The sequence below is a fragment of the Mytilus californianus genome, unplaced genomic scaffold, assembly GCF_021869535.1.
Source record: "Mytilus californianus isolate M0D057914Y unplaced genomic scaffold, xbMytCali1.0.p SCAF_1, whole genome shotgun sequence".
Classification (NCBI taxonomy): Eukaryota; Metazoa; Mollusca; class Bivalvia; order Mytilida; family Mytilidae; genus Mytilus; species Mytilus californianus.
This window is the reverse complement of record NW_026262581.1, coordinates 128980479-129007020: the sequence shown is the minus strand read 5'-3', so window position 1 is coordinate 129007020 and position 26542 is coordinate 128980479. Positions and strand designations below refer to the sequence as shown.

Below are 26542 nucleotides of genomic sequence, written 5' to 3'. Positions count from 1 at the left end.
TTGCCAATGCTTATACAACTGCATACCAAATATCATTGACTTACCACTAGTGGTTCCCCATAAACTGACCTAATCACAAACTAATACATGTAAACTAAGCAAAAGTTTCAAAGTCAATAGACCATGACTGAGGGGGCAGGGCCAAATAATCTCCATGGAAATGAGATGTACCAGTGCTAATACAACTGCATAGCAAATATCATTGACCAACCACTAGTGGTTCACCTTAAACTAGACCTGATCACAAACTAATACATTGTTGACGCCAACGACGCCGGAAACAGCATACCTATGCCTCGCTTTTTGACTCCGTCAAGGCGAGAAAAAAATAATAACCTTAGTCTTCAATGTCCGTTGAAATAGTAAGCATGCAAAAAAAGTTTACAAAATCCACCAGACTAAGCACAGTAAGTAAATTTACAATAACGAAAATTATTACATGCAAGATTTTTTAAGAATTCTGAAACCAATACCCAAACCAATTCATAAAGATAAGGTTAAAAAGTGATCTTAGATTTGTTGTCATCGGTATACAACATGCCATTTAACAAAGAGTGATCAATTTTAAGTAAACTTCAGATAAGAACATTCAAAAAAAAACTATTTTAGTATTGACAACCAATTATAAATATAATTTTAAACAAACCCTTGGAATCATTAGTATGCAAGAAATTTAGTGAAAATAAGCAACAGAAAGCAAAATCAATAACCAACCATAACAACAATGAAGCTGAAAATTTCATGACAAAATGTTAGCAAGTCATTTAGTAAGAATTTTACCTGTGCTGCTTTCTGAATAAACATAAACATAAATTCTTAACTACAGATTTCAGTTAAACACAACACTTTTCAAATTCAATTTCAACCAAAGGATTCATTGAATTCTATGAATATAATATTTGAAATTTTAAAGTAGTATAACTAAAATTCTCCAATTCTGTATGTATTTAGGCCAGTTCTGACAGTCTGATAAATTCTGATAAACCACATGTTGTTTATTTGTCTCAAAATCCATTCAGAAGATTGTACTTTGCTTTTTTTTAGTATTTATCCACCCTTGATAGTTAAATTGTGAAATTTAAACTTTTCTTGTGACAATAAATATTGTATCTATATAAATATATGTCATTTTATATCATTTTATTTTCAAAACATTTCTATGTATAATACATGTAAAACTCATTTACCCTCTTTTCACATTTTTGTATGAAATAAAGTTTCATGTCTACATTTTTTACCTTGTTTGAAAGATTAACAGTAATGTCTCTATTTCCAGACTGTGCTACACAGTGTATTACAAACGCTCCTAAAGTTAAACTTTCACCAATACCAGGCCAAAATACACCATTATCCTGAAATAAAACAGAAAAAAATCATCTACAAGAAACTAAACTTTTACAAATACCTTGTCAAATAAACTATTATGTAAAATTCAATAAAACAATTGAAAATCCACTACTGCCAAAATATCCCATCTTCTGAAATCAGAGATCATTACTGTCAGTTGCAACTTTCATTTGTTTTTTTATTTCACTTGATGACAATTATTCTGGCACCAAAATTTCTCTGAAATTGTTCCTAGGATAATAAATCAAACCAGTCTTTTCTCTATTGGAATGCTTCATACTAATTTTGTTACAACGTTCTGACCATCAATAGCCAAACAGTTTTATATTTACTTTTGTTTATAAATGCATCTGAAATCATTATCTGACAGATAATAGTCAGTCTTAAGTTGTGAAAACAATATATTAATACCAATCAAAATGTATCATCTTTATGATTTTATTACTCTCTAATGACTTTTCAATGTACAAATGTTTCAGCGTCTCAAAATTACTTTTTATTAAAAAAAGGATCTTTAGACAAAAAATTGAATCAAAACCTTAACTTGTATCTTATTTGTAATACTCTCAACACATCCAGTTTGAACAAGTCTTCATAAAAAAAAAATATTCTAAGCAGAATTTGGTGATGTTGTGTGGATGGTTGTCAGGACGTTCCTTGGAGTCCACAAAATAACGTTGTATTGACATCATTTTGCGATGTTGTCACAACAGTAAACAAATGTTGTCACAATGATTCAACAACATTGAATTGTTTACTGGGTATCTTTATGGTAGGTCTAGTTCTTCAAGCATCTTTGAAAATTAAGGTTTGTGCTAATAGGTAAGTCAGTTGCCTTATTAGTATATGTATGTCCTGTTTTAGCTACTATACTACATTTGTGGCAGATAACACAAAAACTGAAAAACATGAGTGAAAAATTACTCTGGATTGAGATTCTAATACAAGTCCTATGAAAATAGATTCCGTTCTTGTTTTAGACATTAGTAAGAGAACTGCATTTACCTGTTCATCAAAATGTAAAATATCTGTAATAACAACAGTGTTAGACTGGTAATCATATAACATCTGCCATAAATCTACCACAGTCGATTTCATTGGGAACTGGGTCAGGATAAAACCCTGCGGACTGTAGTGAGACTGGAAAAAAAATTATTTAGATTAACTTGGTTATATAATATGTTATCACACATAATGCCTTTATATATTTAGAAAACATATCCATTGTTAACACTTATCTAGTAAATGTGATGAATTAAAATTGTTGTTTTCATTTTTTCAGCATGTTCATATGTATTTACTGCAAGTATCAAACAATCAACAGCCATTTTGTATGTTCTTAAATCACAACCAAAAATGTACCACAAAAAAAAATTAGAAAGAACACTAAAAACTCTTGTTTCAAATTATACGAATGGGAAAAATCACATGCAGTTGTAAAAGTCTTATAAAATCTAACTTCCATACCACTGATATGGGAGATAACTCTAAGTTTAAATTATAATGTACTGCAAGAAAAAACTTTTTTTATTTACCCTCAGTACATTTACTTGTTTTTTTTTTTTTATGAAAAAATAGTTTTGTCTGCTTATATCAGGAAGACAACATGTTGTGTAGCAGTTATATAACACAACTTAATATTCCTTGCTTTATAAATATATATCAACTTATTTTCTAAAATATTCTGACATATTTTGGTATTACAATCTTTGTACTTACTGGCAAAATAACAGCATTGATATAATCAGTACGGTTTACAGAATAAGACTGGAGATAGGCTCGGTATTTATCCAAGGCCATTATTTTACTGTTTCTGTGTTTGTCAATATTGACAGGATCATTAGCAATAGAATATTCACCATCTGCGAACTCTGGTCTTAATGCCATCAAACTCTGCAAAGATAAATTTCTTTAATTATCAATTTTACCCTTTTTATAATTAAAACATGATTGCTTTTGTTTTGATTATACCTGAAAAATATTAAATATCATTAACTGATGGCATGAAACCAAAGGTATTCTAACATATAAATACAATGTGCTTAAATGCAATGTAAAATTATAAATAAAAAAAAAAAAATTCATAAATTAAAAATAGAAAAAGTAAACACTGAAACAATTGTATAGTACAGCTAGAAATCTGCATGTTTTATTGAAAACATGATATTTTATACTCTAAATAAAAAATGTACCAAATATTCATCGTGGACTTTGTCTTTAAACTGTGGATCTGCCCAGACTTGGTAGAACATATCTCTAGATATCACAGGATCTTTGCTGCAGGCAAACATCTCAAGTAAAGTTGTATGTATAAATATATACTGAGTCTGAAATCAAAATCAAAAAGAGTATGTACAGACTTTATCAATAAATTAAAACCAGGTTTTAATATTTTTATCGATGTTGCTTTCCAAAACAATGAAAAATTTTCCTCCAAAAAAATCATTAGGATTTCTTTTTTGGAGAGGAAAGAAAGATCTTTGTCATTCATAGCAGTCTCTGTCATACTTGCATATTATCATGACAGCTTCTATTTATTAATGTATAAAATGTAGATAATAAATAATCCCTTGGTCATTAAAAACTAGAGGCTCTCAAGAGCCTGTGTCGCTCACCTGATTCTACTTTGGTTTTGGAAATCATGTAAAAATAGATTAAAATCATAACAGATACCCTAATAATGAGTGAGGCCAAATTTGGTTTAATATTGGTCCTGTAATTTAATAAAAAATCCTGGTGGCCATCTTGAACAGTAAATCGGCAACAAAGTAGCAACACTTAATCAGCACCTCATAAGAAACATTTATGCCATGTTTTGGTTTCATTCCATTCAGTGCACCTCTAGAAGAAGCATTTGTATGTATTTCCCATAGGTTCTTATGTTAAAGGAAGTCCCCCCCATTGGCGGCCATCATGGATGAAGGATCAGCTTCAAAGTAACAAAACTTAATCAGCACCTCATCAGGAACATTCATGCCATGTTTGGTTTCAATCCATTCAGTATGTGGTTCTCTAAAAGAAGACATTTGTATGTATTGTCCATAGGATCCTTTGTTAAACATTGTCCCCATCTGGCAGCCATCATGGATGAAGGATCAGCTTCAAAGTAACAACACTTGGTCAGCACCTCAAAAGGAACATGCATGCCATGTTTGGTTTCATTCCATTCAATGGTTCTCTAAAAGAAAACATTTGTACGTATTTCTCATAGGGTCCTATGTTAAACTAAGTCCTCCGCTGGCCGCCATCTTAGATTATGGATCAGCTTCATAGTAACAACACTTGGTCAGCACCTCATAAGGAACATTCATGCCATGTTTGGTTTCATTGCATTCAGTGGTTCTCTAAAAGAAGACATTTGTATGTATTTCCCATTGGGTCCTATGTTAAACTAAGTCCCCCGCTGGCTGCCATCTTGGATGATGGATCAGCTTCAAAGTAACAACACTTGGTCAGCACCTCATAAGAAACATTCTTGCCATGTTTGGTTTCATTCCATTCAGTGGTTCTCTAAAAGAAGATATTTGTATGTATTTCCCATAGGGTCCTATGTTAAACTAAGTCCCCTGCTGGCAGCCATCTTGGATTATGGATCAGCTTCATAGTAACAACACTTGGTCAGCACCTCATAAGGAACATTCATGCCATGTTTGGTTTCATTGCATTCAGTGGTTCTCTAAAAGAAGACATTTGTATGTATTTCCCATTGGGTCCCATCTTAAACTAAGTCCCCCGCTGGCGGCCATCTTGGATTACGGATCGGCTTCAAAGTAACAACACTCGGTCAGCACCTCATAAGGAACATTCATACCATGTTTGGTTTCATTCCATTCAGTGGTTCTCTAAAAGAAGATATTTGTATGTATTTCCCATAGGGTCCTATGTTAAACTAAGTCCCCCACTGGCAGCCATCTTGGATTATGGATCGGCTTCAAAGTAACAACACTCTGTCAGCACCTCATAAGAAACATTCATGCCATGTTTGGTTTCATTCCTTTCAGTGGTTCTCTAAAAGAAGACATTTGTATGCATTTCCCATAGGGTCCTATGTTAAACTAAGTCCCCCGCTGGCGGCCATCTTGGATGATGGATCGGCTACAAAGTAACAACACTCGGTCAGCACCTCATAAGAAACATTCATGCCATGTTTGGTTTCATTCCATTCAGTGGTTCTCTAAAAGAAGACGTTTGTATGTATTTCCCATAGGGTCCCATGTTAAACTAAGTCCCCCGCTGGCAGCCATCTTGGATTATGGATCAGCTTCAAAGTAACAACACTCGGTCAGCACCTCACAAGGAACATTCATGCCATGTTTGGTTTCATTCCATTCAGTGGTTCTCTAAAAGAAGACATTTGTATGTATTTCCCATAGGGTCCAATGTTAAACTAAGTCCCCTGCTGGCGGCCATCTTGGATTATGGATCAGCTTCATAGTAACAACACTTGGTCAGCACCTCATAAGGAACATTCATGCCATGTTTGCTTTTATTCCATTCAGTGGTTCTCTAAAAGAAGACATTTGTATGTATTTCCCATAGGGTCCCATTTTAAACTAAGTCCCCCGCTGGCGGCAATCTTGGATTATGGATCGGCTTCAAAGTAACAACACTCGGTCAGCACCTCATAAGGAACATTCATACCATGTTTGGTTTCATTCCATTCAGTGGTTCTCTAAAAGAAGACATTTGTATGCATTTCCCATAGGGTCCTATGTTAAACTAAGTCCCCCGCTGGCGGCCATCTTGGATGATGGATCCGCTACAAAGTAACAACACTTGGTCAGCACCTCATAAGGAACATTCATGCCATGTTTGGTTTCATTCCATTCAGTGGTTCTCTAGAAGAAGTTCAAAATGTAAAAAGTTAACGCCGACGACGGACGACGCTGGACGACGCCGGATGACGCCGGACGACGGACGCCAAGTGATGAGAAAAGCTCACTTGGCCCTTCGGGCCAGGTGAGCTTAAAATCAATCTGTTGTATACTGTGGACACAGTTACTTTCGTTGGTACCAATTTTGAGGATTAAAGAAACTAAATTTTTTGTGGAGATTTAATTTTGTGGTTTTGCTAAAGTTTGCAATATCGTTGAACATTTAAATTTGTGGTTAAGGATGTACACCTCTGAGGAGCAAAATATTTCTAGAATTAAACTTTTTTCTTAACCTGATTTTTGGGTTTATATGACTAAATAAATAATTGGTGAAGAAAAAATCATATGGTGGTGCACTTCTTTTTTTGCTACAGCCATTTGAAAGTACCCAATTTTGATGATTTTCCCATTTTTCATCAATTTTTACCCATTTTGGGCTATTATCAGTTTCACAATTAAATTTTTTTTCGTACTTTCACTAAAGATGAAGTGGACCAATCTGAATAAATTTAAGTTAAAAAAACTCTAGGTAGGTATTAATATAAGAAAGTTTTATAAAATTTTGTTGCTTTTTCGTGTCAAATTTACCATGTTGTCAATTTTGTAAATTTGGGATTTTTATCTTTTTTTAGAACAAAAAGCATATTATTTCAACTTCTTTGTTATAAATGATTGAAAAAATACATATCTAAGAAATTTGAAAAGAAAAAAATTGATATTGGATGTACGTTTCTGGTAAAATCATTTCTTGTACCCCTCACCCATTTTCTCAACATTTTGGCTAATGAGACTGACATGATTGGTTATAAAATTTGAAAATTTAATTACTCAAAAACACAATTTTTTCACAGAGTTAAGTTTGATTATAATATTTTTTAAATTCATTGATATTTTCCACTTGTATCACATACTTTGGAAATAATTCCAGAACGAGATTCAACGAGACTGAAACCTCAGAAGAATACATCCTTATCCAACGAATAATAATGAATCCACAGTAATTTTCTATGAAAGTTAGAATTGGAATGAGCCAGTTGTTGTACTTTAATTCTTCAATTTGTTTTTTCTATAATGAGTAATAACTACCAAAAACTCTCAGAGGGAAGTTTTGAAAACCTAATACTCTATACTTACAAGAGTTTGCACCATGTTAACACGATTTTGTCTCATCTCTCTGACATACTGGTTAATTCCTAAGTAATAAGAGGCTTCCCCTTGTTTAAACAGTGAATCAATAGCAACTAATGTACCTGTACGACCAATGCCAGCACTGAAAAATTCAGTTCAAAATTAAATTACATACCCAGATGTCAATAAAAAATAAAAGTTCACATTTTTAATTGCTTTCTTACCATTAAAAATATAAATAATCTTTATAAAGAATAGAAATTAATTGCTATGTTGCATCTAATGTCCACTATTGCTTCTTTTTGGAAAGGGGGACAACTTCCACATTTAGTCTTCCAAAAAGAATATAACTTTATCATGCACATATTATTCAAACTATTTCATAACAAGTATCGAACAAGTGAAACTGTGAGCTACTGCTCACTGATGATACCCCCGCCCAAATAGTTTGGTAAACAGGAAGTTGTTGAGTGATGAATCTGAAAATGCATCACACGGTATAGCTGACTTATATAAACCCTGAAACCAAATTTCAGAAATCCTTATGATATACTTCCTGAGAAAGATGCGACGAAAAATATTCATGGGACGGATGGATGGACAGATGGATGGATGGACAGACAGAGGTAAAACAGTATACCCCCACTTTTTTAAAGCAGGGGTATAAAAAAGGAGATGCTGGGTCAACCTCATGGAGACAGCAACCCAATGACATAATTGGACAAGTACTGGGGAACTTCTAAAGTTTAACATACTTACCTACAATGAACAACCATTGGACCACTCAGAGGTGTAGAAGTTTGTGATATTTTCCTGTGAAATATCATTATTTGGAATGGATCTGGAACTCCATGGTCGGGCCAGGCAGTAAAATGGAATAGAGTTATATTTCTTGTTTCATTTCTCTGGAAATGAAGAAAAAAAGACATAAACTTTTTTCAATAGTATAACATGTCATGCAATCACATCAATATATATATATATATAAATACTGTGTTAAAAAGCAGGATTTTTGGTAATTTTTAAGCAGGTTTTGTTCATTAAATTCCTTAGATAAAAATACTATTTTCAGTTCAGTTCTGTTAAATCTTTCAAATCATTTGCTGCATGTTGTTTATTTCCGAGATAAACAGCTGTTGCCAAACTACAGGTATTTCTTATGCATAATTTGTCCAATACATATAAACTGTGTGAGACAAAATACAGTGCCCACATGAATCATGCTGTGATAAGCACAGTCCTTTATTCATTTTCTAGAATTGCAAATAAAAGCTTTGAAGTTTTTTTGAAATCAAGTCCTAAAAGTGTACCTTACAATTTTTTGTTTGGACTTAAAATAGATTCTCTGCAAATCCTATCAGTCCTAAGCAAATAACAGCCTGGACACTTTCAGCTTAAAATGAAACCTTATAAAAGAGGAAAGAAATATAGTACAAAGACAAACCTCCACATCAATAATAGATATTTTCCTGACAACAAACGACGGATAGTTCTCCTCAGAATTAAGTGATATCTGTAAACTGTTTAATAATAAGTCACTGTCTTCTGTTGGCCAGTACTTATAACATTTCACCTAGGAACATCAAATAAATAATGAACATCATTTCAGTGAACTTTGTTTAGAATGTATAAAACTGTTAGCTTTCATAACAATTTGGTACTGGTTTCAATGTTAACCAGAGAAATGAAAACACTTGCTAGCAACTCTGTGTAAACTATTCCGTCATGTGCTACTCTGCCATATTTCATTCTCACACATGTCTATCTCCTTTTAAAAGCATAAGTTTTCAGAATATTGTTAAAGAGATAAGATGGCATTTTGAAGTTACAGGCAAGTTACAGAAACATTTTACATTGTTCTTGTTGTATATAACTATATATTAAACTAAAAATTGGACTTCATATTAGTGAAAAATGGGGATCATCTATGCAAAGGGAATGTCCACATGTAAGGATATGTTTCAAAGTAATCTAAAACCTGAAGAAAATAAGAATGGATGTTAGGTGTCACTTTTATACAAAGAAAAAAAGAAGGGAAATTTGACCTTTCTGTTAGAACACTGGTTTTTTAAGTAAGATTAAAAAAAAAAATCATATATAAATTTGTGTTACCTTATTGGCTTCCACTAAATTAGTCAACATAACAATTTTGCCAACATCCTCTTGCCAGATCATACACCAAAAATCTTCTGTTGTGTTTCTAGTAGGACCTGTTTGAAAAAAAGTAACTTTCAGAATATTAACACAATATAACAAGGCTTTAACTTTATGGCAAACTGAATTTTCAATGGTTGATTACAAAATCATGACATGCTTTATACATGGCTTTTTTCATTATCCCTGAATTATTCAAAACTGATTGTATCTGACAAGTTATAAATGTAATGTCAATATATTATCATTTATAGATTGCTTTCTAAACAAATATTGCACTGGACATTAAGCAAGCAAAAATCAATCAATCAATTTAAACAAATGAAAATCATGAGTATTATGAAAAGTTATTATTTATTGAATACAATTACCTTGTGTAGCTATGTATGCATTTCTTCTAATAAAACCCTGAAATAAGAATATGTAACCAGTAAAATATTGAATCACAAATTCTATTTCTGTTAATGAAACATTTAATGAATTTACTTTTGATGAAACAACTATGTGATAGATTATATTTACAAATTATGTTTTCATAAAAGATTATAGATTAAAAATTTCTCAAGAGTTGAAAAGTAATACATGTGTAAAAATAGTTATTCAGTTTTTAGCAAGTTGAGGAAATCTTGACTTATACAAAAATCTCTAAATTAACTGCTAGTTTAATGTTAAATATATGTGCTCCATCTTGGAAGTCCTGATGGAAAGAATGAGAACTCTTCATATTTTTAGATTCAACATGAACTTTTTGTAAACTCATTGGCACCTTGGGAAAAAAAATGTGTATGAGAATCATATTTTACAATGAAATCTATTAGGAACCTGTAAACCTCCTTTAACATGAACCTCAACATAGCAAATTGACTTATATATCCCTCTTTCTACCGCTCTTCAGTACAAAGGTCACTTACATCTATATAGTTAGCATTAATATAATCTCCCTCAACTTCTCTGTCTAGTACTACTCTAGAATGGTCATCTGTAAAACACAAACAATGAGTATTTTAATCTGTCAGTACATTTATCATGACTTCACACTGACAAAGACCAGCAGAGAAAGGAGATTGGTCCTGAAATCAATTGTACTAACATTTCTTGAATTATTAAAATGCAGAAGTAAAACTTGGACATATGTATTTTTATTAATAAAAGATCACAGTTTGGTTTGTAAAGTTTTTCCCTTTAATGTATGCTGAGAAATAATGTAGAGCCTGTAATTGTGTGTTTATCTATAGGCTGCCAACATTATTTCAATGATGTCAGTCAAATTGTGTCTTTATACATAAAATTATTCTTGAACGCTTTTATTTTCAAGAGTAAAAAACTTGTTCTTAATAATGATATTACAGTATACAATTTTTCATTTTCAGTAAATTTGGAGGGAAATAAATGCCCCATCTTGTACCTTCTTCCTTGATGGCATAATTGAATTTGTATCAATGAAAAGCAGAATACATTTTAAATCATCAAACATCAAGCAACTTTTCATGAAGAGTATAAATTGAAAAATAATCAGAGAAATTAGAGTAAAACAAATAAAAAAAACAGGCTTGCCAAGTCAACAATTCCAAATTGACCATATATACAAATTATAAAACACAGGTGATCACAACTCAGCATTTATCATAGGTCATATTCCTGAAAAGAATATATTGGATAATGAAATTGAATTCTTCTGTGGGTATAACCTTCAGAATCCAATTCTTAATAAAAGAACAGAGTTCCAATGTCCCCAGCGTTGCACATATTTTATCTATCCAAGGTACAAGGGCAATAACTAAATAAAACACTTTTTTTTTGTTAGCGCTAACGAGGCAATTTTCCATAAATTTAATATTTCCAAGGGGCAGAACTCTTTTAAAAAAAGTCGATTGGCCACCATTATAGAGCTTGTTCGAGATATTGCAGATATTAACCTAAAGTATAAGTTTTATAAAAATCTTGCAAGAATTGTACCCGTGAGAGCGCTAACGACGCCATTTTCCATGAATTTAATATTTCCAAGGGGCATAACTCTTTTAAAAAAAGTCGATCGGCCACCATTATAGAACTTGTCAGAGATATTGCTGATATTAACCTATAGTATAAGTTTTATAAAAATCTGGCATGAATTGTACCTGTGAGAGCGCTAACAAGACCGAACGGACACACGGACGGACATCCAGTATTTCCATGTCCCCCGCAACGCGTTACGCGGGGGACAAAAAATGCACATAATATCTACTCATTATCAAATACTTACAAGAAATCATATTTATATATCTGTTTTTACTTCTATTTTCTTCAAAAAGACCTATTTTATGTGGTAAAACCATCCCAGCTGGTAATACCTATAAAACAATAAAACATCTTAAAAGAACCTAGCTTCAGCAATATAATTTTTGTTGACACATGAATGACGTATATAACATGATTATAAAACAATACTAGGAAATAAAAAATAATCTTGGATTTTGTTTTGTATCAAAACCATCTAGTGTTACAATCAGACTATAACATAATGAGTTATTAGTTTCTGAATAATGATCATCAAAACTTAAAAATGTATGTTGTGATTACCATAGTTGGACAATAATGTGATTTTTATAGAAAATAAAAATCACAGTGAAATAACACCAATGAACCATACTAGGTTGCAGCCAAATTTAGACAAGTTGAATTTCAATATTCAATGAAAAAGTAGGTCATGATGACCTGATGGTTGTATATCACAATCATAATTAGAGACATGTACTCTAATGTGTGCCCAATTTGTTACAAATGCACCTCAAGGTGGCAAATGTACTGTCTTCAAAAATCAACAAATGTCTACAGCAATTTTCTGATAAATGGAACTAAGCACAAAAATGTAAAAAGTCTCCATAACATGAAATGTAGGTCAAGGCAATGCAAATGCTGTAAACTATTTCACATTATGAAAAAAGAGGATTGTGGTGAAGAATAGTTTATATACTATATATATAAGTTGCCAAGTAATAAACATATAAATAAAATTTAATCTAGCATTATTCATGCCTAAAATACAGGTCATGGCAACCTACTTGTTGACTCACAATTTTACTGTATGCAAATTGAAATTTCACTTCAGTCAATACTTTAAATACCTTATATTCCTTTTCAAATCCTTTCTTACTATTCATTGCAGCTATATATGACTGTAGCTTGTTGACAGGTACAGCTTTCCTTGTAGGAACATTGCTATACACATGATTTTGGCTGTTTGCACTACCCACACTTCCTTTGCCTACACTGCCTAAACTTGCCAAACTTGGATTACGACTTCTGTTTAATGATGTTGTTTCTGAAATGCAATAAATTATATTAGATAATGATGCATTTTTCCATCTTATCTGGAATAGTTATCTGAAAATAGAATAAAAAAATACAGGTACACATGTATCATTTAGATTTGGAACTGCTGTCAGTTAAGGAGCTTCTCTATTTCCTTTCTGCAAAACCAATAAAATATTTCTGAGTTTTCTATGCAGTGTAGTTTATAAAGATTTTCTATTTAGAAAACATGTCTTCATGCAAAAGATTAACAATAATCAAATAAAATGGATTACAAAAAAATCAATACTGAGATAAATTCAAGATATGAATATAGTTTTTTTTTTGGTACATTGGTGGTTTAAAAAAATATTGTTTTTAATACTTTGAACCTGCTATCTGTATGCTCTCATCCTTAGATAGCAAAAGAGATTTGTAGATCTTATTAAACACACAACAGTATGAATGTGTTTTTCATCATCCTAAACTTTTTGAAACCATTGACCAATACACAGATTTACTGTAAATGTACAAAATACCCAGATAAGCAATGTCAAAATGTTTTTATTCTTTTTTCAAAAAATCATTTGACTCATAATTTGATGTAAAGAAGCTTCTGTTTACTTGTGAAGATTTCTATGCAAATTTTGAATATAAAAAAAATAAAAACCTCATGGTTAAGCATTATAAGTATTCCATACCCTCAATATATTAACTTTTCTACTTGGATAGAATTGTAATGTTTTTGTCTTTGAAAGTGCTCCTATCCAGAGGTATGTTTTTATGTCTTATCGCAATTACTAAGAATTATCTAATGTGTATAAAAGAAGAGTGTTCCAATGTCCCATGATAATCCACATATTTTATCTGTCTAAAGGACATAAACTCAAATATATGTTTTTTTATCTTTTATTTTATTCTACAACTTTTCAAGAAATGTAGGCATGAGAGTGCTTACAATACGATTTTTAATTATAAATTACATTTCAAAGGGACATAATTCCAATAAATATAGTTGATTCACACTGATTTTCTAACTCGTCCAGACTAGATATAAACCTTTGATATAAATTTCATAACAATAAGACAAAAATTGTAGGCTTGTACAGTGACTTATAGTTGCTTAAACACACATCATTTGGTGCATAGATGTCTTGATGGCAGTCATATCACATCTCTTCATTTTATATTGAGAGCATTAAAATGCATTTACATTTCCAAAAGACATAACTCCTGTAGATATAATTGATCAGAGTTGATATTCAACAAGTTTCAGACAGTGCTGATATAAACCGTTGATATAAATTTCATAAAAATCCTACAAGAAATGTAAACTTGAGAGTACTTACAATGCAATTTCCATGTAAGGGGCACAACTCTTTAAAAAAATTTATTACAACAGATTTTCACCTGAACATTGCTGATAATAACATTTGATATAAATTTCATAAAAATTTGGCAAGTATTGTGCATGTGAGAGCACTTACAATACTAGAAGGACAAATACACAGACATTCCAAAGGGCATACCTCCTTTAAAATAGTTGATCAACACTGATTGTCAAACTTGTCAAAATAATTAGATACTTTATCAATGAGTGACTCAGTCTATGAAGCCAAAAAGATTTGCAATTCCTAGAATTGCTAGCTTTATCAATAACATTACCATAAAAAGCAGGATGTGAAATACCACTTTTTATTAATAACCTGCAAGTGGAATCCAACTTTTGCAATAAATCCCTATAACTGTAAAGAAATTTTATAAGTGTTATTTGGAATTATCATGATGAAAACATTAAGTTCATAGCTTAATCATATCAAATTAACTTACAATGTACACTTCATTAGACCTCGTCAATGAAACATAAGAATCAAGGAAAAGAAAATAAACCTTAGTAAAGGAAAAGTCGTCCTATTTGTCATAAGTTGTGTTTTAGGAATCTCTATATTGTGTATGAATCTCTATATTGTGTATGAATCTCTATCTTCTGTGTTCATTTTGAGGACTAGTTCTAGTAAAATCTAAATCTGCCTTTACAATGTCAAAGCATTGCTTTGCCCTAGACAAATTCTACCAGTCTTATGATTTTGGATGATTTTATTAGTGTCTTCTTTTCCTTTCTATTACAAATAAGTACTGTTAAAAGTATATAAAGGATTCAAAGCAGAAAGATCTAGACAGCAATTCCACTAAACATCAGCACCAATTATTGTATGGGTCAGTCCAGTAAACTTCATCTTATCACCAATAATTGGAAGGGTCAGTCCAATTACCTTCAGTCTATGACCAACAATTGTATGGGTCAGTTCAATTAACTTCAGCTCTAAACCAAAAATTGTTAGCGTTGGTCCACTAAACTTCAGCTGATCACCAAGAATTTTAAGGTAGACACAATAAACCTCAGATTATCACCTAATAATTTAATTTTGGATGTAACACTTCTTATGATTGGTTGAAAGTTTTTTGTCTATCAGCTCATAGACATAATTTTGTCATGTGACCATGACGTTATCAATGTTTTTTCATGATTTACTCCTTAAAAATGGAAATCAGAATTAAATTTTAAGGAATGACTGTAATATTTTTTCTGTCTATTTGATATACTGTGGATTCATTATTATTCATGGATACCAATTTTCATGGATTTCGTGCGTACAGGTGAACAACGAAATTAAATGTTCAACGAAAAAACAAAATTTCTATAGGCTTGTCAGCAGATTTCGGTAAAAGCACGAAATTAAATATCCATGAACATGTAAGTTTTCCTTAATCCACGAAAATTGGTACCCACAAAAATAAATGAATCCACAGTACCTCAAAAATGTGGTGCACACTTTTAAATAAACCACTATGCGGGTTATTCAGTGTGCACCACATTTTTTATGTTATTTCTTCATAGACAGATAAAATATTACAGTCATTCCTTAATAAATGCAAGGGTAAGCTAATTCAACTTCAGCCTATCACCAATAAATGTAAGGGTCAGTTATTTCAATTTCAGCAGATTACTAATAATTATAATGGGTTCAGTCCAATAAACAGCTTATCATCAATAATAATCCACATAACTTCAGCCTATCATCCATAATTGTAAGGGTGTGTCCACTTAACTTCAGTCTATTACTATAATTGTAAGGTATTGTGACTCACTCCAGTCATTTGCATGGTGCTCACAGAAGGTTGGTGGCTTATCAAGGTACTTTCAGTTGCCTCTACCAATAGACTTAACAGTACTTCAATCTAATTGTACAAATGTGTATAAAACCTTATCAGACAAACATTAATAAAAGAACCAAGACAGTAAATTGTGGCAATGATCATTGTTATTAACTATTAGCAGGTTAAGAAAAGTTTATAGTCAAAATATAAAGAAATTGAAGCAAGCAAAAAAGGAAAACTTTTCACGCTTTATCATACTGATATAGGATTACACCAATAACATTTCTCTTCTACAGGTTATTCTTAAATTGTAAATTACTGTTTAATCATTTTACAAGGAAAAACAGACAAAAAAAATGACAAAAAATAGGTGTCAGGACAACTGGAATGCAACCATCTTTAATATGATAGAAAGACCTAAAAAGTTTTTCATTAGAAAAGAAACTCGAATTCAATCTGTTGCTCACCATTATGCATTTGTGCACCAAAAATAAGTTCAATATTTACAGACATAAAATAAAAGAGTTCCAATTTCCCCCATGTTGCACATATTTTATGAGAGAAATGAAGGCTTGAGAGCAAATGCAATGCAAATTTTCCATATAATTAATATACCCAAGGGGCATAACTCTTTTAAGAATAATTGATCGACACTAATTTTCTAACTTGTCCGAGACATTGTTAATATAAACCTATGATAAAAGTTTCATAAAAATTTGGCATCCACATGAGAGCACTAACAATGCAATTTTCCATATAATCAATACTTCTAAGGGCATAACTCTATTGAAAATAATTGACTGGCACTGATCTTTGAACTTGTCTGAGATATAAACCACTTGTGTGATATAAACCTATGATATAAGTTTCATAAAAATCTGGCAAGAATTGTACACATGAGAGCGCTAACAAGACTGGACGGACAGATGGACAGAAGGACACCCAGTATTTCTATAACCCCCACAACGCATTGTGCGGGGGCCATATATAACAAGTGTCTGATTTCAAAATGATGCACAAGGATATGGCCTCTGAAGGGTGCGACACAAATATAAAACTTCCAAAAAAATAATCCATTCCAATGGTTTGCAAGTACACCAGCTAAAGCTAATAATCAAATTCTGCATATAAAGAAAAGAGGAGTTCGGTATTTTTTTATACTTTTTTTCAGCATATAAAAAAAAGAAGCAGAGTAGGTATTTCAACAATAGATTATAACTTGTCAATGTTTTTCTTAGGGAACCTACTCAAATGAATTTAAAGAGAAAACATTTATCTTCACAATATTTAGGTCAGGTGTTGTCTAAAGCAAACAAACTGCTATCATTTGTCATTTTGGTGTCTTCCTTCAATTATAAACACTTATTTTTAATAGAGGCTTGACCAAATTACTTCACAATTCAAAACATTATTCAGACATGTATAGATTTCCACATCAGAATGAAAATGAGATATTAGATTCATCAGATAGACTGCTTGTAAGATTGAGACAAAAAACATACCTGTTCGTGGAAGATCAAACTCTAGAAAGAACATAAAATAATGCACAATAGCAAGTAAACATGCAGTATCAAATTAGATGTTTGAGCCACAACTAATACCCAGACATTTAGTCTGCTTTTCTCACAGAAGTATCAAAATAGTACAACCTCCTGTTCACTGCTCAATGAATTTGGATTTTAAATTTTTGGGTTTCTAATGACACTCAATGATGTTTGCTGTCAATAAATATGTGTTCCTCCTGTGGAACTTTATTATAAACAATGCAATAATATCTGTTCCTGTTGTAACAAATACTATAATCTCTATTCTTTCAAAAACAAATACTGTAATATTTCTTCCAGTGGAAATTATATTCGGAAATATTTCTTCCATTTAGGAACTAATATCATAAAGGAACTTTTTTAACTAACTTGCAGTAACTACGAGTACTCCTAGATCGGTACCTTGTATTCTTAATAGTTACTTAAGTGCTTAGTACTGATTTGATGAGTCAAGCCCTTTTCAACTGATTTTTACAGTTTGTTCTAATTTTTTACTGTTACACAATGCCCAAGGTTATGGAAGAATTGAGTGGTCTCAAACATGTTTAACCCCTCAACATTCTTTATATGTTCTTGTCTTTTTGTGTTTGTCTCAAGTCTGGACCAGTAATCTAGTTGTTGTCTTTGGTTGTTGTCTGCCATATTTGTTTTGTGTTTAATGTTAGTATAATAAATCAGGCTGTTAGTTGGAATTATTTCATAATTTGTCATCCCAGGGCCTTTTGTAGCTTACTATACAATATGGGTTGTGATCATTGTTGAAGGCAATAGTGACCTGTAGTTGTTTAAATCCTTTTCCTTTGGGGGATAGTTGCCTCTTTAGCAATCATACCATATCTCTTCATTTCTATATTGACCTGTATTTCATGGCAGGCATCAATAATGCAAGCTATAAGGTTATCATTCAAAGAAAACTAAATTATCATCTGGAAGCCATTTTCAGGACATGACCGACAGACAGAAGGAAAAAGTGATGACAATATGCATAAAAAGGGTTTTTAATAGGATATTCTTTTACCATTATTTAAAAATTTCATAAAATAAATTATAATAGAACTTGATAAAGATAGGACTTTTATGCCTAAATACTGCAGAAAACAATTTTCTTATATTTGTTTTGATCTAAGATTTGATGATTCATCAATATTTACTTCATTAAATGTGACAAAAAAATACTTAATCAGAATTAGATTTAACGCCAAACTGTATACCCAGAAACTTCTCTATTTTGTTTTGTTGGTAAACTGTCATTTCCTAGTATTATCATTCAAATCTTATTGAATACTCAACATTCAAAGGTTGCTATTCATACCATCAGGGTTATGTCACATATGAGATCTGGACAATTCCCAATGAAAATCTAGTTATTAAATGTCATTAAGAAATATAACAGATAGCATCAAAATATATACATATATATATTACATGTGTAACAACTTATCATGACTTACCATTTATTACGTTAACAGATCCATCTGGTCTGGACTTTTTGTATTCATTTAAACGGACATTTGTGTACAAATCTGCACTTTTTCTTCGGCTTTTCTTTACAAGAATTCTGGACAAAAAACAGATAAAAAATATTATCTAATGATTGGTTTTGTTTTCCTGTTTGTAAATTTAACTCAATGACTTGGCAGAAATTGCCCTTATATATTATGGCTAAACTATATACTGTAAATTCAGAAATTATTGCGAGGTTTTTATTATTGCGACAAATGCGACAGAGTTGTAAACGCAATAATTTAAACTTGCATTTTGAAATATTTTATATGAACTAAACAGGATTTTTCTCAAAATCGTAAAAATTAAAATCGCATTTAAGTCTAAAATGACAAAATCGCAATAATAAATGCACGCAATAATTTCTGAATTAACAGTATATGTTACAGGGATTTTGTAAAATCCAGAGAATAATTAGTTATTAGGCTCCGTGTTGAAGGCCGTACTTTGACCTATAATAGTTTACTTTTACAGATTGTGACTTGGATGGAGAGTTGTCTCATTGGCACTCATACCACATCTTCATATATTTATTTTGTAAAATCCCAGAAATTGTTAGGGATTTTATAAAATCACTGAAAATATTGCTAATTTGTAAAATCCTTGATTACAAGTTTAAACTTGATATTAGAAATGTGTTTTTTCTAAATATAAATAGACCAAAGATTTGACTATATACATCCTTGAATAGACCAATGATTTTGAAATAATTTTTTCAATAAACACTACTAGTTAAAACTATTGTACAATGATTATGAATAAAAGGCATAATTGAACTGCTTTTCGACAGGCACACCTATTTTGTTTACATCTATTCTTTCCAGAACATCCACATTTTAAAAACCTTGTCCATCACAAATGGAAGACAGTTTCAATATGAAATTGTCAATAGATACAGCTGACGGACTAAAAAACAGGGAATCAGTGGGTTCAAACTGGTTTCTAGTTTCTATTGTAACAAAATACCATGTATGGTAGCAAGACAATAATCTTTCTCTGACTTTCCATGGACAATTGGCATTATATTTCTTGTGCCACCCTTCCCACGATCGACAACTTGGATAGGAACAACAACATTGCATCCAATGTCTACTTCTAAAACTTTATTAGACCGACTTATTACATAATATTGGCTCATTTTTTCATTGATTAAGAAGTGTTTGCACGTTTATTTTCAATGACGGTTTCCATATGATTACTTTTGACGGAAACTCTTCTGTTATGACCAATTTTCCACATTAAGCATGTACAGCTTTTTTAACAAGTAGAACACAAAGTTGCATTCACTCACTTAGTAATAAAATTAAACGCTAAATTAACCCCAAACTTGTTGAGTGTAACTGCTATAGGTTTTTTAAAAAGAATTTTTTAATCAAAAATAATAATTTTTTTTTTTAAATTCCCTGAAATTTAATGAGAGAATCTGTAAAAAAGATCTTAATTATTTCAGAGATTTTGTAAAATCCTTAGTCAAAACCAGGGATTTTATAAAATCACTAATCAGTTCAGTGATTATACAAAATCCCTGATTTTACAAATTCACTGTAACATATATGTTTGTCAATGAAAAAATATGCATATCTTTATAATGTAAATTCAAATGTTGATGCAATGTATTTTTTTTAATTAGACACAATAATAAAATGACTTCATTCAGAATTTATTATTGAAATTTGACAACTTTGTTTTAATCATGCATAATTTCCCCAAAAAATCTAAATGTCATGCATTATAATATTTAACTTCTAGTCAACTCAAATAAATAAAGAAACACTTTAATTTCTAATTTTACAGCATTGAATAGAAAATAAAATGTTCTTTATTCACTGAACTTATATGCGACGTGTGCCACATGTAGAACTGGATCTGCTTACCCTTCCGGAGCACCTGAGATCAACCCTGGTTTTTTGTTGGGGTTTGTGTTGCTCAGTCTTTCTATGTTGTGTTCTGTGTACTGGGGTTTGTCTTTTGGTTGTTCTTTGTTTTTTGCCATGGCATTGTCAGATTGTTTTGAATTATACATCTGAATATCCCTTTGGTGTCTTTCGTCTCTCTTTTATAAGCTTAACTTAAAAATGTTAAAATTGTAAAGAAAAAATATGTTCCTCTAATAAAACTTAAGATAAACCTCATAATATTCAATGTTTGATACTTACACAATGAAGAAAACAATGACTAGAAGTAACAAAATAGGAATCACTATACCAACAATTAGGATGACATTCTGTGAGGATCCAGTAGCTGGGCCTGCTGTTATTGAAACTGGAATAAAAGGAATAAGATGTTATAACAAAGAATGACAATAGTCACATTCTGTGAAGATCCAGTAGCTGGGCCTGCTGTTATCAAAATTAGAATATAAGTAATTAGATGTTTTTACAGGTAGGACATTCTGTGAAGATTGAGTAGGATAATTGACAAGAAAAATACCATATACTGTTGATTTCTTCAATTTCCTTGGTATCAATTTATGCTGTTGAAGAACAATAAGCTATTAATAGGGTGTATAATTTTATGGTCTCATGATTTACTCCTATTATAGTACTGAGAGTAACTTAAGATTCCTAATTTTTGTCAAGTATTCATTTTTATTTTTTTTTGCCTTTAAAATGTGTATATCACAAATATTAATGAATCAACAGCACATGAGCCTCTATGTGAAGTTAGAATATAATGTGTTTTTAGTGATGAACCACAAAATGTGAGTAAGAACTGTACGCTTACAGTGATATAATGTTAGAGACAATATAAACAATCCTAAATAAACATGTTACTTACATACAGTAGAGCCTATGACAGTTTGTTCCATAGTACTTATTTCAGTAACGACCACAGAAGTGCTATCAGTAGCTGGGCTAGTTGTTATACTCATTGTTGTTTTCTCAGATGCTGTACCAGTTGCCAAACTTGTTGTTTTTTCTTCAGTTGCAGTGTTGGTTGCCAAACTCATTGTTGTTTCTTCAGTTGCTGTACCAGTTGACATACTTATTGTTGTCCCTTCAACAGCAGTGCTAGTTGCCATACTCACTGTTGCCCCTTCAGTAGCAGTGCCAGTTGCCACACTCACTGTTGTACCTTCAGCAGCAGTGCCAGTTGCCATACTCACTGATATACCTTCAGTAGCTGTGCCAGTTGCCATACTCATAGTTGTTTCTTCAGATACTGTAACAGTTGCCTTACTCCCTGTTGTCTCTTCTGAAGCAGTGCCAGTTGCCATACTCACTGTTGTCCCTTCATCACCAGAGCCAGTCGCCATACTCATCGTTGTTTCTTCAGAGGCCGTGCCAGTTGCCATACTCATTGTTGTTTCTTCAGTTGCCATACTCATAGTTGTTTTTACAGAGGCATTGCCAGTTGCTATACTCATTGTTATTTCTTCAGTTGCAGTGCCGATTTCAGTGCCAGTTGCCATACTCATTGTTGCTTCTTCAGTTGCAGTGCCAGTTTCAGTGCCAGTTGCCATACTCATTGTTGTCCCTTCAGTTGCAGTGCCAGTTGCCATACTCATTGTTGTCTCTTCAGTAGCAGTCCCAGTGGCAATACTCATTGTTGTCTCTTCAGTAGCAGTCTCAGTGGCAATACTCATTGTTGTCTCTTCAGCAGCAATCCCAGTGGCAATACTCATTGTTGTCTCATCAGTAGCAGTCTCAGTGGCAATACTCATTGTTGTTACTTCAGTTGCATTGCCAGTCGCAATACTCATTGTTGTCTCATCAGTAGCAGTGCTATTTGCCATACTCATTGTTGTTGCTTCAGTAGCAGTGCCAGAGGTCATATTCATTGTTGTCTCTTCAGAAGCAGAGCCTGTCGCCATACTCATTGTTGTGCTTTCAGTGTCAGCACCAGTTGAAATAATTGATGCTGTCCCATCAGCAGCATTGCTAGTTGCAATACTCATTGTTGTGTCAGCACCAGTTGCATTACTTATTGTTGAGCTTTCAGCTGCAGTGACAGTTTCCATACTCACTGTTGTCTCTTCAGAAGCACTAACAGTTGCTATTCTCATTGTTGTGCCTTCTGTTGCAGTACTATTTTCCATACTCATAGTTATGTTTTCATTGGAAAAACCAGTTGTTTCCGTTGCCATACTCATTGTTACGCCTTCAGTAGCTGTATTAGTAGTAAAATTATGTGTTGCTTCTTCTGTGGCAGTGCTAGTTGTTTCTGTTGCTATACTTATTGTTGTTCCTTCTGCAGCAGTGACAGTTGCTAAACTTTGTGTTGTTTCCAGTGTACCAGTCACACTTGCCATACTTACTGTTGCACCTTCTGTGGCAGTACCAGTAGTTTCAGTTGCACCACTTGTTGTGTCAACAGTGGCAGTGTTAATTGTCATATCTGATGTTGTTTCTTCACTAGAAGTGGCAGTTGCTAAACTGTTTGTTGACCCTTCTGTGACAGTCTCATTTGCTGTATTAACTGTTGCCCCTTCTGTGGTAGTAACACTATTCATAGATGTTCCTTGTGTAGCAGTGCCACTTGCAAAACTTAAGGTAGTACCTTCAGTTTGTGTTATGGCTTTAGTATCTGTACTTTGTGTTGTTAATTCTGAATTTTTTGTAGTATGTTCTGTTTCTGCAGTTTGAGCTGTTATTTCTGTTGCATTAATTTGTGTTGTTTGGTCTGTAACTACAGTCTGTGTTGCTATTTCTGTTCCTGAAGCTTGTGTTGTTTGTTGTGTTGTTACACTTTGTGTTGTTTCATCTGTTGCTGCAGATTGTGTTGTTACATCTGTTGCTGCAGATTGTGTTGGTTCATCAGTTGCTGCAGATTGTGTTGTTATATCTGTTGCTGCAGATTGTGTTGTTATATCTATTGCTGCAGATTGTGTTGTTTCATCAGTTGCTGCAGATTGTGTTGTTACATCTGTTGCTGCAGATTGTGTTGTTATATCTGTTGCTGCAGATTGTGTTGTTATACCAGTTGCTGCAGACTGTGTTGTTACATCTATTGCTGCAGATTGTGTTGTTATATCTGTTGCTGCAGATTTTGTTGTTACATTAGTTGCTGCAGATTGTGTTGTTATACCTGTTGCTGCAGATTGTGTTGTTTCATCAGTTGCTGCAGATTGTGTTGTTATATCTGTTGCTGCAGATTGTGTTGTTACATCAGTTGCTGCAGATTGTGTTGTTATATCTGTTGCTGCAGATTGTGTTGTTACATCTGTTGCTGCAGATTGTGTTGTTACATCTGTTGCTGCAGATTGTGTTGTTATATCTGTTGCTGCAGATTGTGTTGTTATATCTGTTGCTGCAGATTGTGTTGTTATACCAGTTGCTTCAGATTGTGTTGTTACATCTGTTGCTGCAGATTGTGTTGTTACATCTGTTGCTGCAGATTGTGTTGTTATATCTGTTGCTGCAGATTGTGTTGTTATACCAGTTGCTACAGATTGTGTTGTTATATCTGTTGCTGCAGATTGTGTTGTTATATCTGTTGCTACAGATTGTGTTGTTGTATCTGTTGCTGCAGATTGTGTTGTTATATCTGTTGCTACAGATTGTGTTGTTTCATCTGTTGCTACAGATTGTGTTGTTGCATCTGTTGCTTGGTCTGTTACTGCAGTAAGTGTTGTCTGTTCTGTTGCTTCTGTTTGTGTTATTTTTTCTGTTGTTGCGATATCTGATGTTTGCTCTGCTGCTACAGTTTGTGTTGTTTCTTCTGTAACTGCATTTTGTGTTGTGACTTCTGATGTTCCAGTTTGTATTGCAGTTGCAGTCTGTGTCGTGAAATCTGTCACTACAGTGACTGTCTGTGAACTGCTTCCTAGCTCATCAGTAGTTGTGTTTTGAGAGCCCAAGTTCAAAAAATTTTGGTCTGAAAAAAATAAGAAATCTTAAATGGATCTAAATCATGAAAGGTTATAAAGATTGTACATTTTACCTTTTGCCCAAAGGTTGATATATAATAAAGTTTTAACACTTTTTGGCATTCAACTTTTTCCCAAAATACATGATACATAAAAATTTCTATGCTGTCCAATTTTCACTACTTGCTTCTATATATCCTTTCTTTAAACTTGGAAATAGAGATCTTTTAATTCTCTTTTTGTAAATGAAATACTGTGGATTCATTTTATATTTCTTGGTTACCTATTTTTTGTTGATCAACGAAAAATGGAATTTTCGAGGATATTTGAATTTGTAGTTTTGCAAAAGTTTGTTTATAAGCCTACAGACAATTTATAATTCATTGAATATTTAAATTTGTAGTTTCCATATACCCATGAAATCAACGAAAATTGGTACACCACGAATAATAATGAATCCACAGCAAAGAAATATACCAGGGACTGCATGATACAACCCCAGCATGTCACAAGGGAAAGATGATCAAGTGTGTATCATAAATGAATGTGGACACATAACAGGGGTTTAGTCCCTTTTAACTAAGAAACTATAAAATCAACAATAATTTTGATTGATAATCAAGACAGGAACTTTTCATAAAGAATTAAACAAAAATTCAAATAAAAACATCATGAACAACAATCGGTCTTTGAATAAAACGGTTCACCTCAATTATGCATATAATAGCTCTAAAACGGAAAGAATTGTACACAAGAAATGCTTGCAAAAGCCTTTTTAAAGAGGATCTCAACTAGAGGCTCTAAGGAGCCTGTATTGATAGGCAGACATTTTTGCATAACATTGAACAAGAATATTTGTTGTATGGAAATTGTGTAAAGGAGGGGGGTTTGAGGGGGTCTCAACCAAAACCTGAAATCCTGTGAAAATAATTAATGAATCCTGAATTCCAGCAAAATTAATAGTGGATGTTATTTAAAATTGTCGTACATAATTATAGACATTTATAAAATAGCCATGACAATAGAATATGGGTCAATACATTGCCGGTTTTCATTATGTACCAGTGCAAACCCAACACATTATGCCTTCTTGTGTTTTCTTAGAAAAAGTCTAAGTCTATATTTGGAGAAAAAAAAGAGTTCACAATGTCTACACACAGGATCCACGCACTGCAGAGGCTGAACAAAATAATCAAAGTCAGAGTAAGGTTAATGGATTGCTATTAGTAATACAATGTAGTCAAAGATCCTTGATGAAGCCCATAGTGTCTTTCCAGATCTTGACACATTCCAATTAACCATGAATTGAAGTTCTGTTGAAGATGTCTTCGTATTGTCAGAATTAGTTGGTAAGATCTCTTAGTCTGCCTCGGTTTCAGACTCGCTGTTATCGTATTTATCATCATCATACTATATTTGATCAAATATCTCTTTAATGGCTTTGCAGACCGACTCTTGGTATATATAAAGTGGAAGTGTACCACACTTGTATGCTGCATTTCTTGACAAACAGTACGCTAACGAACATATTTTCCAAACGTGTTCACCCACTTATATCAAGGCCGTAATGTCTTCCTTCCTGACAGATACCCCCTTTGGCTTTGAAAGAGAAGGGACCATGTCTGAAGGTAGTCTACAAGTAGGGACAGAATAATAAGACAATTCTGCAATATAATAGTTAGTTGCCCTTGATGTAATTTTGTTACACATTCTCTGAAGATTGTGCCGATGTCTCAACAGTATTGTTGTTTTGT

At 32.6% G+C, this 26542-nt stretch overlaps 1 protein-coding gene across 1 annotated transcript in view; it reads right to left on the bottom strand.

The window, feature by feature from the left end:
* Positions 1 to 26542, bottom strand: part of LOC127739006 (uncharacterized) — a 45429-nt gene that overhangs the window by 6021 nt on the left and 12866 nt on the right. Inside the window, exons 3-20 of the mRNA XM_052250543.1 lie at positions 24008 to 24796; positions 21758 to 23953; positions 21136 to 21241; positions 18928 to 19034; positions 17435 to 17455; positions 12608 to 12804; positions 11746 to 11833; positions 10415 to 10482; positions 9875 to 9911; positions 9462 to 9559; positions 8794 to 8922; positions 8109 to 8254; positions 7356 to 7491; positions 3540 to 3674; positions 3067 to 3240; positions 2353 to 2487; positions 1239 to 1352; positions 781 to 792 (exon numbers count right to left, since the gene is read on the bottom strand). Coding sequence (XP_052106503.1) covers positions 781 to 792; positions 1239 to 1352; positions 2353 to 2487; positions 3067 to 3240; positions 3540 to 3674; positions 7356 to 7491; positions 8109 to 8254; positions 8794 to 8922; positions 9462 to 9559; positions 9875 to 9911; positions 10415 to 10482; positions 11746 to 11833; positions 12608 to 12804; positions 17435 to 17455; positions 18928 to 19034; positions 21136 to 21241; positions 21758 to 23953; positions 24008 to 24796 — 4688 coding nt within the window. The remainder of the gene's footprint in view (positions 1 to 780; positions 793 to 1238; positions 1353 to 2352; positions 2488 to 3066; positions 3241 to 3539; positions 3675 to 7355; positions 7492 to 8108; positions 8255 to 8793; positions 8923 to 9461; positions 9560 to 9874; positions 9912 to 10414; positions 10483 to 11745; positions 11834 to 12607; positions 12805 to 17434; positions 17456 to 18927; positions 19035 to 21135; positions 21242 to 21757; positions 23954 to 24007; positions 24797 to 26542) is intronic.